The sequence below is a fragment of the Pseudorasbora parva genome, chromosome 19, assembly GCF_024679245.1.
Source record: "Pseudorasbora parva isolate DD20220531a chromosome 19, ASM2467924v1, whole genome shotgun sequence".
Lineage (NCBI taxonomy): Eukaryota > Metazoa > Chordata > Actinopteri > Cypriniformes > Gobionidae > Pseudorasbora > Pseudorasbora parva.
The window spans coordinates 32532600-32545356 of NC_090190.1; the positions used below are offsets into that span (position 1 = coordinate 32532600).

The 12757-nt window shown below is 38.8% G+C and overlaps 2 protein-coding genes across 6 annotated transcripts in view; one reads left to right on the top strand and one right to left on the bottom strand.

Moving 5' to 3' along the window:
- cacng6a (calcium channel, voltage-dependent, gamma subunit 6a) overlaps positions 1-12757 on the bottom strand; it is a 213942-nt gene that overhangs the window by 22147 nt on the left and 179038 nt on the right. For 3 of the 5 annotated variants that reach the window (XM_067426485.1, XM_067426482.1, XM_067426481.1), the window contains exons 2-3: positions 1357-2133; positions 1199-1273 (exon numbers count right to left, since the gene is read on the bottom strand). In XM_067426485.1, coding sequence (XP_067282586.1) covers positions 1199-1273; positions 1357-1756 — 475 coding nt within the window. In that variant the 5' untranslated portion in view covers positions 1757-2133. Of the gene's footprint in view, positions 1-1198; positions 1274-1356; positions 2134-6039; positions 6086-12175; positions 12286-12757 lie in introns of those variants that run through there. The other 2 variants (XM_067426484.1, XM_067426483.1) reach the window with 2 other exon arrangements.
- The window catches only part of si:dkey-14o18.2 (neuronal pentraxin-1), an 86493-nt gene that overhangs the window by 8637 nt on the left and 65099 nt on the right, over positions 1-12757 (top strand). The window lies entirely within an intron of this gene.

Consider the following 12757-nt stretch of genomic DNA (forward strand, 5'->3'; position numbering starts at 1 on the left):
CAAGGTCTATTGTAAGAATACATCATTTTAATGACATTTCTTGAAAGTAATAATTGTGAACCTTTTAATTGAGCAAAATATTAACTTTAAATATAATGCAGATGTTCCCATAAAATTGGCTAACAGTTTACAATAATGTTCCAAGGTAACCTTAATGCAATGAGCAATATATTTTTTACAGGATTTATTCATCTTTTTTAAAGGGTTAGTTCACCCAAAAAAAGAAATTTATGTAATTGATGACTTACCCTAATGTTGTTCCACAACTGTAAGAACTTCATTCATCTTCGGAATACAGTTTAAGATATTTTATATTTAGTCCGACAGCGTATCTAAGTGTAGGCACAATATACTGTTCATGTCCAGAAAGGAAATAAAAACATCCTCAAAGTAGTCCATATGTGACATCAGTTAGTTAGTTAGAATCTCTTGAAGCATCGAAAATACATTTTGGTCGGAAAATAACAAAAACTACGACTTTATTCAATCTTTAATCAATCCGCTGATTCATGACTGTTTGAATCTTTATTTGAGGTTTGAAAACAAACGCGGAAGAGAAGACAATGCTGAATAAAGTCATAGTTTTTGCTATTTTTGGACCAAAATGTATTTTCGATGCTTCAAGAGATTCTAATTAACTAACTGATGTCTCATATGGACTACTTTGAGGATGTTTTTATTCCCTTTCTGGACATGGACAGTATAGTGTGCATACTCTTAGATACACTGTCAGAAGATAAAATATCTTAAACTGTGTTCTGAAGATGAACGGAGGTCTTATGGGTGTGGAACGACATTAGGGTGAGTTATTAATGACATCAATTTCATTTTTGGGTGAACTAACCCTTTAATGTTAGTTAATAAAATACAACTTTTCATTGTTAGTTAATGTCAGCCTGAACTAACTTTTTTAATTTAATAATGGATTAGTAAATGTTGAAATTAACACTAAGGATAATAAATGATTTACATTGTTAGTTAATTTCATTGTTAGTTTACAGTATGTTAACTAATGTAGATATACTGTCTAAAACTTACTGTAAAGTGTTACTGAAAAGAGATACAAATTGCTCATACAACATTTTATATAGTATCATATTTTTTGGTTAAATGCATACGTGGGGTCAGCACTCAACAAGGAAAGAATCATTAGTGCTGAGAGATCTAAAGGCAGAGAGGGGGATGTGCGATGACTCACTCTTTTCTGGAGTTTTCTGAAATAGGACAATGTTTTCTCCAGTGGTGTAGAACTTAAAGAAGGTGCAGTTGGATTCTATAATGGGTTTCAGAAAGGTGATGTTATTCTAACAGATTATTCATAATGCTTGCACTCCAGTTGAGACGTTTTTCTCTTACCTCCCTGTAAGTGCAAAGTCCTACAGCTCTCCTGCTTTGAGTCCATATCTGACACCCAGAACGTCTTGGTACAGCATTTCCATAAGCCATAATGTGCTACCAGACAAGTCTGATTGTTGTAGAAGCTCTTGGATGGCGTAAGCTCCACCCAGAACTCTGTGCCCACTCCGAGCACAGTGAGCAAGATGCCGGTTACAGCCAAGAATAACGTCAGCTTGATTTTGCCCTCTTGGCTTTCGCTAATTCCATCTCCAGACTTGGGGTGTGTTCTATGTCGGCGCTTGCGTCCGCCGCCCCGTGATGCCAAAAAACCGTCCAGTGCACTGGAAGGTTGGAGTACCCCAGCAGATGCATTCCCTGTCCTTACCTCTTCATCCTGCACGATGAATGTGGACCACATGATTGATTTGCAGCTTCAGAGATCCAAATAAGTGAATGAGAGGCAGCAGCTTATTTTGAAAGGACATTTAAGTCTTCTTAGACGATTGAGAAAAAAATAATCAGATGAGATGACAAACAAAGACAGTTAGTGCTGGGGAAGTCTGAGTTAGATTGATCCAGCAAGATCAATCTAGGCCAGTCTAATATGTATCACATGTAGAGGTGAGGAAGGCTTTGTCAGAAGAAGATGCAGCTGAGGATGTTAATTATGGAGGCGTTGCAGGATGCTGGGAGCTACAGGCATTGCCCATTCACACAAATGAGCACTAATACAGCTTGAAGATGTGAATGATGATGAGGAGGTGATGAAGTCAGGGTTTGGTCAGACTGGTTACTCTAGGGATCAAGAATATGATGAAAAAGAAAATCAAATTTAAGCAGTTTTATGAAATGGAAGAACATGTTTAGCATGATGACTAGACTTGGCTATCACCAACTACAATATGCTATGTTTATTGCAAGACTTTTTTGTTCATAAAGTGCTGACCAACATTCTTCAAAATCTCTCTCTAGCATGCTACATGTTTGGTAACAGTTCTTCTAACCCTAACTGATGGAGTGTGTAGCTTTTCATTTCTTAAACAACCATGAAGACACATCATGGCCATCTTCCAGCATGGCAATGTCAAGATTCATTAGGTTGTGAATGAATGGTAGGAGGGAGCATGAAGAATCATTCTCACACATGAATCGACACCTCTGAGTCCAGACCTTAAATTCATTGAAAGTCTTTGGGATGTGCTGGAGGAGACTTGACAAAGTTTTGGACTCTTACATTGTCAATACAAGATCTTGACAAAACCGATGCTCCTCTTGATGGAAATCGATGTGTGAATTCTTCATGCTCCCTCCCAACCATTCTTTCACAATTTAATTAATTTAATAACTTTTAAATAGTTTTAAATCTTTTTTTTTTTTAATTGGCTGCAGCTGGATGCATGCGATCGGCGAGAGTAGCCGCGTGCAGGCGGGGAGGAGCTGCAAACGGAGACGTGAAGTCGGACACTTTCTGCTTTCCGTGGTGACGCTTGCACTGTGTTTGCAAACTTTATTACAGCTGAAGTTAAATAAGTGCAATATTTCTCAAATACACAGATGTTTCAAATGATATTTTCATCCTAAACTTTATTTACTGCTTAATAAAGCGTCTATTTGGACAAGATTAAAGTGAATCGGCCAATCGTGGATCAGCTGTGTCGTCATCAGAGCTTGTGCAGCCTCCTGCAGCCACCCTTGAGAATCTGCAGCGGCTGCATCAGCCGGCTAGCCTGACAAGCCAGACCCACATCAAGATGTTTGGTCTGGAAACTCACCATAGACAGGGCTCAATCCGAGGGGCGGGATAAACGGTTGTCTTTCAAACTCCCTCTGCACGCGATAGGATAGCGCTACACCAACCAGAGCAACGAAGGTGAAACAGAGCTTGTTGATAGATTAAACATTCACAGTATCCGGTCGGCTAAACTCCGAACACATCTTCCCTTTTTAAGAATGACTTCAGTGCCGTTCTTTGTTCTTTTCTCAGAGAAAAGCTTAACTCCAAGTCTTCCAGAATCGCAGTCAAAGCTGATTCGAAAGACCGCCGCCATTCGCCAGTTTCTGTGTTTATAAGAAGCACGCAAACTCAACTTGGCCGTCGCCATTATGGCCCGGCCCGCCGACTCTATACACGATGTGATTGGCCCGTCCAGATTGTGAGGAATACAGCTCAGAAGGGTATTGAGAGTTCCTAGACGACACTTGCGGGCAGATTAAATTTGCTGCCGCTAGGGTGCGTCTAGATTTCTAGGTTATCAGCCGGCTGCTCTCGAATGGCTCTCGCAGTACTTTGTCACAGTCACGTGCAGTCGGCGCTGTCTCAAGTCGGACAAAATTTCTAACCGCCATGCACTGCTTTAAGTCAGCCGCCGATCGGTCTCAAGGGGGTAATCTAGCGCTCGGAAAGCGTTCCACCCATAGGGGCTGCCATTGCTAACCAAGCCATCACCTGCTGTTAGCATCCCATTGACTCCCATTCATTTTTGAGACACTTTGACAGTGAATAACTTTACATCTGAGGCGTTTAAAGACTCCATTTGTCCATTGTTTATTTCTAAAGAAACGCGACAATGCATAAAAGGCTCCATTACCTTGTATCTTACACTATCGCCCCGTAGAAGCTGTTTTTGTAAAAATAGGATAACTATTGCGTCATAACCAACGCGACTCTGTCGCACAGTTGAGAAATTACCGTATAGACAGGAGGAGACGCTCAGAAGCAATCTTTTACTGTCTATGAGGCAGTCGGGGGGACGTGGAAACATAAAGTCCGATAAAGTCTAGGGAGAAGAATAAGGAGAAGCCGATAGTGAGCCAAAAGCAACGGGAGAAAATATTTAAACAATGTGATTCAGATTTCACTTTCCACAACTACTAGAAGACCTTCAACTGTCAGACAGGTTGCTTACGTCACATCTACGTCGTCAAGCTCAGTCTGAGCCTGCGCAGTTTGTCAGCCATCAGGAAGTGAGTGCCTCTGATTGGCCTCATTTTTCCGCTGTTGAAGTCAATGGGATAGCTCTGTCCATTTCTTTTACTGTCTATGATCGGTCTGCGCATCGCTAGGTGAAGTTGAACAAGCCTTTCGGAGTAGCTCTGACCTCATATGTGGTGCCATTTGAATGCTTAGAATGTCTATTTTCTGGAGACTTGCCTCTCTTTGCCATTTGTTTTACACAAAGTAACTTATTTACACTAAATTACTCTGGTACCGTTTCCACCTGGATTTGGCCTACCTAAATTGAAAAGCTTCCCATACACACATACAGTGTTTTAAAAAGAAAATGTTGGTGTCATTTTACAGGAAACCCTTTGAAGTTCCATAAAACACTGCTAAAAGTGATTTTAGAAAAGCTTTCTAAACTGAGAAAAGACAGAACAGTTATTTTTGCCTCATGAGGATGAAAGACTACAATTCCCAGAACGCTTCTCTGCCCTACGAGGTCACTCCTCAAGCCACCGCTACTGAATCACTGGATCACTTTCCCACCGCATTTATTTTCATAAAATCAGTTCAGTTAGAGAACAGACACCACAATTAAAAACTGAACGTGTCTGTTCAATATAAATAGAGAGTTGCCGCGCGAGTGTCACAGCACAAACGCTACAGAAGTCAGATTACTTTCATTGTGATGAATGAGCTCTCGTGATGAGAGCTGAGGTAATCGCGACCACTGGCGCGTTTTCAGTTCATGCCTTTGGTAGATTTGAGAATTTGAAACACTCACTTTCCTCTGCACCACTCCGTTTACCTGAGTGCCTGCAGCAGCTGCGAGCTGAGCCGAGCGCTGTCTGTGAGTGAATGCGCGGGTTAAAAACATGCGGAAATAGCTCCCTCTGCTGGCTGTAGTCTTTAGCCAGGGTTACTCCAGGGTTTCTACTGATACAACGCCATATGCTAATCGGTGAAGTAACCCTTTAAGTGGTTAGGCAGCACAACTGTTTTCAACATTGATGATAATAATAAGAAATGTTTTATGAGCACCAAATCAGCATATTAGAATGATTTCTGAAGGATAATGTGACACTGAAGACTAATAAAAAATTCACCATTGCCATCACAGGAATAAATTATAATTGAAAATGTATGACCATAGAAAACATTTATATAATCATTATATTACATAATACATTTTTAATTATAATAATATGTCACAATATAACTCTTTTTATTGCAATTTTTTTACATTTCTAAGCCCCTCTTATAGCCAATGTACATGCGTGTTACATTATTTTTTATAATAAGTAAAGCATACCATAAGTAAACAAGTAAAGGATATACTTGTTCGATTTTTAATGTAAATCTTACAAATGTATTTAGATGCTTTTTATGCCATTTATGCTGCAATAGAGTTAATTTCTCTGAGTGCAACATGTCATCTATCTACATGCAGTTCTTAACTGGCTTAGCTTGAAGAAAGAGCTAACCAAAATCTGTGCGAACCACAACATATTTGAAAAAAATAAAAATAAAATCAAGGGCATAATACGGCATGAAACATGAAGAAAACATGAAACATGACTTGATGGTCAGGCATTCCAGGGCATATTAGTAATAAAGGAAACACATAAGCTCAAGACTGTCAAGAATTAAAGCTTTTTTTTGCAACAAAACAAATATTATGCCTTTTAATTGTAACTTAACTGTGTTGACAAAGCAAGTACTTCTACAGTGAATCACAACATCACAAACAAGCAGCTGACCTGTTAAGTGTCGAATACGTGAAGGCCGGTTTGCAGAGGGGTTTTCTCTGAGATGGACAGAAAGTACGTAAGAGGGGTTTAAAGAGGGAGGACTTTGATATGGCACACCGCTAGTTGGGGAGTGGGGGGATGTTTGTGTCTGAAAAAGATCACGCCCATGTCCGGGCATAATGATATCAATGATTTTTTTTAGGCTTGTTGGCATTGGGTCTGTGTCTGTCTGTCAATTGTTACTTCATGGCTGCCCTGCTGACTGTATCTGAGGGATTTCAGTGTGCGTCTCCATGCCAGCGTGATGGTTGTATCTCCTTGCGTCGCTATGTGTGTGAGCATTTCTTGATTCTATTTTAGAAAGCCACCTGTTAATGATATTAAAAAGCATGGCACTGAGCCCACTGAAGAGTTGGGGTTACAGCATGCATGTGTATGGGTGTTTGTGAGGGTGATTCTGGGAATATGAGGCCTGGAATCCTGAAGCAGTGTCAGTATTTTAAACATTGAAGTTTACATTAAGTGTTGGATTAAACTGCCTGCAAAGGACAAAACAGTAAATCTTCCACAGTGTCTATACAAGTCATTTTATTATTATTATTCTTAAATATTATTATTATTATATTTAATATATAAATTATTTAGAATTTATTTAAAATTCAATTTAAAAAAATTGACTTGTAGATCTGCTAAAACAATGCTGGTCAAGCTATTATAATTATTTATTTTATTTTATTTGTTAAGGAATTCTTTTTTTTAATTATTATATTAAAATTTGTATTGTTAATTAATTGAATTTAAATATTATTATTATTATTATTTTAATTATTATTATTTTGTTAACAATGTTTTTTTATTATTGTTTAGACTTTGTTATAGGAATTATTGTAAGGATTTTTTTTATTTTGCTAAAGCCCTCATTACACTTCATTTAATGTATATCATTCAAATTGGGTGTTATGTGGGTGTAAAAAATTGTCAGACCTTCAAGCTTTACTGCCCATAAGTAATTTTAGTTGATGAAAGTTTACGAAGAAACTAATAAATTATTTAAGAACAAGAACACATGTAAAAAAAATAAAAATAAAAAGGAAAGTGTCAATTTCACCAACTGGAAATGGAGAACAGGGCAACAGATTTGCTTACTAGGAATGCAAACAGAAATGTCCTTGATACCGCAATGCAAGATTTGACTAGTTAAGTAGGGTGGTTAAGGTTGCTATTTACAGATGCTATTTAAATGTGAGTTATGTGTATTAGCCAAATTTAAAGTCCCCTTTTGATGTCATGGTGGCATGTGAAGTGAATTATGACCGTGGACGTGCACGAGGGGCGCCTACTTTACAGTGACCCACTGGGTGAAATGAATACATGTACATAATGTTGTCTAGTACTATTCTGATTAATTTCATGCATTCTGTGACAGTTACTTCATGGGGTTATAAAACAGGGATGACATTTTAATCATAGGCAACAACACCTACACACTGGGCCCTGTCATACACCCGGCCCAATGTGGCACGTGTTTTTTGCTAGTTTCAACCCGACGCAGTTATCATTTTCACGTCCTGCGCCAGCGCCACGTTGTTTAAATAGCAAATGAGTGTTGAGACACCCCCCATGGGTGTGCTGGTCTGAAAACGAGGTGTGTTCAGGCACGTAGTTGGCGCGTTGCTATTTTTAGGCACCTGAAATGGACTATGGCATTGACCAAATGAAACCTGTTCTAAAGTCAATGGTGCAATATTTGTTTAATTATTTAAAGGGCGTGTTAGTAATATGTGCATATAACCAGGTCCACAACGCTCATACACTTATTACACACACAGGGATGCGCAGCAGCACACAAACATTTTTAAAAATAAAAAAATAAAAGGAATCCTCTCTGGAGAAGCATTCAGTTTTTTTAGCTTGCAAGTTCTGTCCTGTAAATAGCGACTCCGCCATGGCGTAATAGCACCAACTGTTTTTTTTAAAGGGAATGGGAGATGAGACTCTGGTTGGTTTATTGTTATGCCCAAAACACTCCATTACTCATTAAGGGACTAGGGACAACCATGTTAGACCATGCGCTGGGCTCAACCAACTATTTTCCCCATTGTTAAACTTGCAAAAGTAGATTCGGACACGCCCTAAGTTCACTTGCACTGTGCGCTTTAGACCATTTGCTCAGATTGTTAAAATAGTCCCAAATGTGTTTAATTCAGTCCTCATGCTTATATGCGCACTTATTCTTGTTCTGTACAATATAAGAGTTTAACTACTTACTCCTGAAATTTAAGTTTAAAAAAGGCAATACAATTTCCCAATTCAATTTTATTATTTGGCTTACAAAAACATAAGTTTCACATGTTTTTCATTTACAGCTGATGCCGAGAAGACAAAACGTTATTGTGTATCACTATCAGAATAAAAAGCCTTTTTTTTCTATATTGGGATACGGCTAATATAAAGTTTTTGCCGAAGTTGAATCTGAATGAGATCAATTATTATTAATCTCCATTATTATTATTTATTTATTTTTAAGGGGAGACTTATGCAAGTAGAACATACTTCAGGTTCATGCACCGTCCGCATGACGTCATTTCTGTCATGTGGAGGGCTCGCGGCCTGCACACCCCGTCCGTATCTAAAAGCGCATGCGCCAGCAATAAAGAAGAGTCCACTAGGTGGCAATTTTTTTTTACTGCGCACGTGTTGAACGCGATCATCTGCGCGCATCCGTGGTGTTAGCCTAGAAATCTAGACGCACCCTAGCGGGAGCAAATCTAATCTGCCACGAGTATCGTCTAGCAACTCTCAATACAGTTCTGAGCTGGTCAGGCCAATCACATCGTGTATAGAGTTGGTGGGCGGGGCTTAACATAATGACGGCAGAGTTGCGCTTGCGTGCTACTAGTAAACACAGAGGCTGTCAAACATCGGTCTTTCGAATCAGCTTTGACCGCGACTCTGGAAGACTTGGAGTTAAGCCTTTCTCTCAGAAAAGAACAAAGAACGGCAATGAAGTCATTCTTAAAAAGGGAAGATGTGTTCTGAGTTTTGCCGACCGGATACAGCAAATGTTTAATCTCTCAACGAGCTCTGCTTTATGTTGCTCTGGTTGGTTGTAGCGCTATCCTATTATGTGCAGAGGGAGTTTGAAAGACGCCCGTTTATCCCGCCCCTCGGATTGAGCCCTGTCAAGGGTGAATTTCCAGACCAAACATCTTGATATGGGTCTGGCTTGTCAGGCTACCGTGGTGTAGCATACTTTAAAAGACGCGCGTCCGGGGGCGGAAAGTGAAGTATACCCGGGGTTTTAACCTGCTCGCTATCCTGGTTAGCCCCTCAGTGTCTTGTCAGTGTCCACTTGGCACACTTTTATGTTTGCTTTAAATTTCTACAACGTTTTTACACTTTCTTTTTTTAAAGTGCTGTCATTTTCTTCTGAGTATCTTCTTTAGAAGCATTCTTCTAAAGCATTCTTGAATTATGACCATTCAAGTTAGGATCTGGGTGACAGAGGTCAGGCAGAATGACAGCCTCACCTCAGCCATTCACATCTTTTTTTCAATGCAATAACAATACAGGTGACTAATGCTAACATCTTTTTGAGAAAAAAACGTCAAACAGGTTTTTGCTGATCTGAAGGTAAGTAACTGATGACAGGTGGACTTTTCTTTTAAACATGTGCTGTTGAGATGGTTGCAACTTCAACATGCTTGCAATCCAATCTTTATTCAATCCTTTCAATGGTTCTATGATGTACTGACATGGGTGGTGCTCATTTGTATTATGTAGTCTTATCAGACTGACAAGAATGGAGAGCCAGCTAGAAAGAGACAGACAGTGTGCTGCAGTCTTATGTGCTCAGCATGGCGATGGCTCTGGTTTGTGCACTCACTAACCTCTACAGAACCTGCTGCTTTACCAACGCTGACCCGTAGGTGGCGCCAGCAGACAGAGGTGTCTCAACACTCTCCAGAAATCCAATCAGCCTATTAAACAAGGTATAATATAACATCTGCCTATTTTTATATTAGCCGACAGGAAATTAATCCTTTATAACAGGGGTCTCCAACTCAAATGACTTAACCTATGTGCCATTAGCCAGACGGTTTTAAACTGGTGCTTTAAAAAGGCTTAAATTTGAACTACTGTTTAAAAGTCAGTCAGTTTTTTTTTTAAAGAAATTAATAATTTGATTTAGCAATGATGCATTAAATTGACAGTAAAGACATTTGTAAAAATCTGTTTGAAGTAAATTAGGTTATTTTGGTATTTCTATTCATTAAAGAATCCTGAAAAAATAGCACAAACAAAAATTAAATAAAAAGTTCTGCAGAACAAATGTTTTCGACATAAGAAATACTTGAGTTCCAAATCACCGTATTAAAATTTCTGAAAGATCATGTGACACTCAAAGCTGGAGTACACTCTTAAAAAATGGTGGTATATAGCACAAAACATGGTTCTTGGCTCGTAATCATAGGGGAACTACTTTTGGTGCTATCTAGCACTATATCTTTAAATATGTTTCATAATGGAGCGGAGCAAAGCGAGTGTTTTCAATTCATTCCTATGGAAGTTGAGCTTCCAATGAACTGAAAATTAGCCAGTTGACACGCACTGTGAATGACAGTTCGGCCATAAATGTGTGCGGCCGTGAATGAATGACGAACGTGCGCATTTTAATTTCGGTTTAGAATTAGCGCCAATTCGGGGACGGGTTGCTTGAATGGTGATTTCATTAGTCTATTATTCTTAATGAAAAGCACAATAACAAAACAGTACAATTACACACTTCCTTTAATAGGCACTTTTACAGTTTGGTTTGAAACCAAATCTTCCGCGATCATCTTGTCAGTCAGCTCCACTCATGACAAATGAAATCTGACTCCCGCTGTATTACACAGACACTTTCAGGTTTTATTTGTATAGCCTGTGCTCTAACTGAACTAAATTATTTTATTACTATATAAAAAAAATTAAACGACAGTAGGGGCGGTAATAAAAAAACAACAACTTACCACTGTGAGGGAGTTTCTAATACAGCGTCTATTGGGAGTGATGGTAAAAATAACATATTTCTGCCATTATGAATCTCACTCTATTTTTTTCTAAATTATAAGAATGGAATGAAAATTGAAAATTATAAAATGGAATGTTCCCTTAGTGTTCGCATAACCATGAAAATTGTTTTTAAAACATTTAAAAAACTGGATGGTTTAAACGTTTAGAGATCATTAAAGAAATAATGTTTTAAATATGAAAACAAAAAGAACTAGATTTTTTTTCACTCAGTTCATAAAGTCAGCCATTGTGGATAGTGGGCAAAAAGGTCAATAGCCCACCCTGCCCATAATGCCTCACTACCTCCGCGTTCATCTAAGAGTGTGCGTGTAGTATTAGGCTTTGTCCTGACGCATAAGAGAGAAAGAGATAAAGAGATTACTGCCTAGCTTCATACAATGAAAAACTCTTATTCATGTCATTCTCTCCACACTTTTCTCCTAAACAGCGCCACAGTACAGATAATGCATAGAGCGAATGTGCAAAGGTAAGAGACAAAAATCAAACGGGGAGTCACTGTAGCTCTTGCAAAACAAAGGAGTGACCTACGGAGTAATCGGTTAGTTAAGGATCAGTTACATCTGTAAGTGGATGATTGCACAACACCAGCAATGAAAGCCATTCACCTGATCCCAAAACCTACAATAGGGCAGCAGTTTGATCAGAAATCTCCAATGTAATTGGATAATTTTCTGGAGAAACAATGCCAAATATTGTATGGGGAAACTGATGAATCGCTCTCACTAATAGTGATGTTTCACCATACACTTCCAAGCAGTGGTGTAGCCAGGATCATACAGTAGCCTATGCATGTATACCCTGTATGCTTACTGTTTCTCCTCTTATGACTTCTAAGGATCAATATTTGCATATTCCTACTTGTTCTGTTGCTTCAGTAGTCTATGTTAGCTTCCTTTTTTAACTGTAGCACATTTTCGCTTTGTCCGAAATCACACATTGTCTAATACATTTGAATTTGAACCTACTTCGCGACCATTAAAAAAGTATGTTCTATATAGTATAAATGTGGGTAGTATAAATAACATTTCGGAAGTTAGATCCGCCATGTTGTTACAGTCATGTGACTTACCTGCATAAGTTGCGTTGCTTCACTGTCGTTCAGAAATCCTCCCCTGTGGCCTCATGGGATTGTAAAATGCGTACTCCAGAGTCCAGAATCTTAGGTGTAGTAGGTCAACTAAAGCCTACTGTTTTTTAAATACTTGGTGTACTGTTCCCTTTCAAATGTTACACTCAATGCTGTACTTGATTGTAAGCGCAATGGGGGAAAACGTCTTCGTTTGACCAGTTGTGAACACGTGTTAAACACGCCAAAGAATTTGGCTTAAATAACCTCTGATGATGACATCATTGGAATGTGATGCACATCAGAGGCTATAAATAGACCTGTGACCTGCTCATCAGGTTTTATTGTCAGAACCGCATTGTGTACAGTGGGTGCTGAAACAAACTTTTCTTCTCAAACTATCCTGTTTTGTTAGGAGTTAGTTTTAAACAAAGCCTTTTCACGTTGCCTTTCTCTACACACACACAAAAAGTTGAAAAAAAGAGAAAGAATCCAGCAAGAAATGCGTGCTGCCCTTCTCAAGGCCCATCCCTGATTATCATAAGTGGGTGCTTGCGTTTTAGAATGAAGAGTGCAAGCACTGCG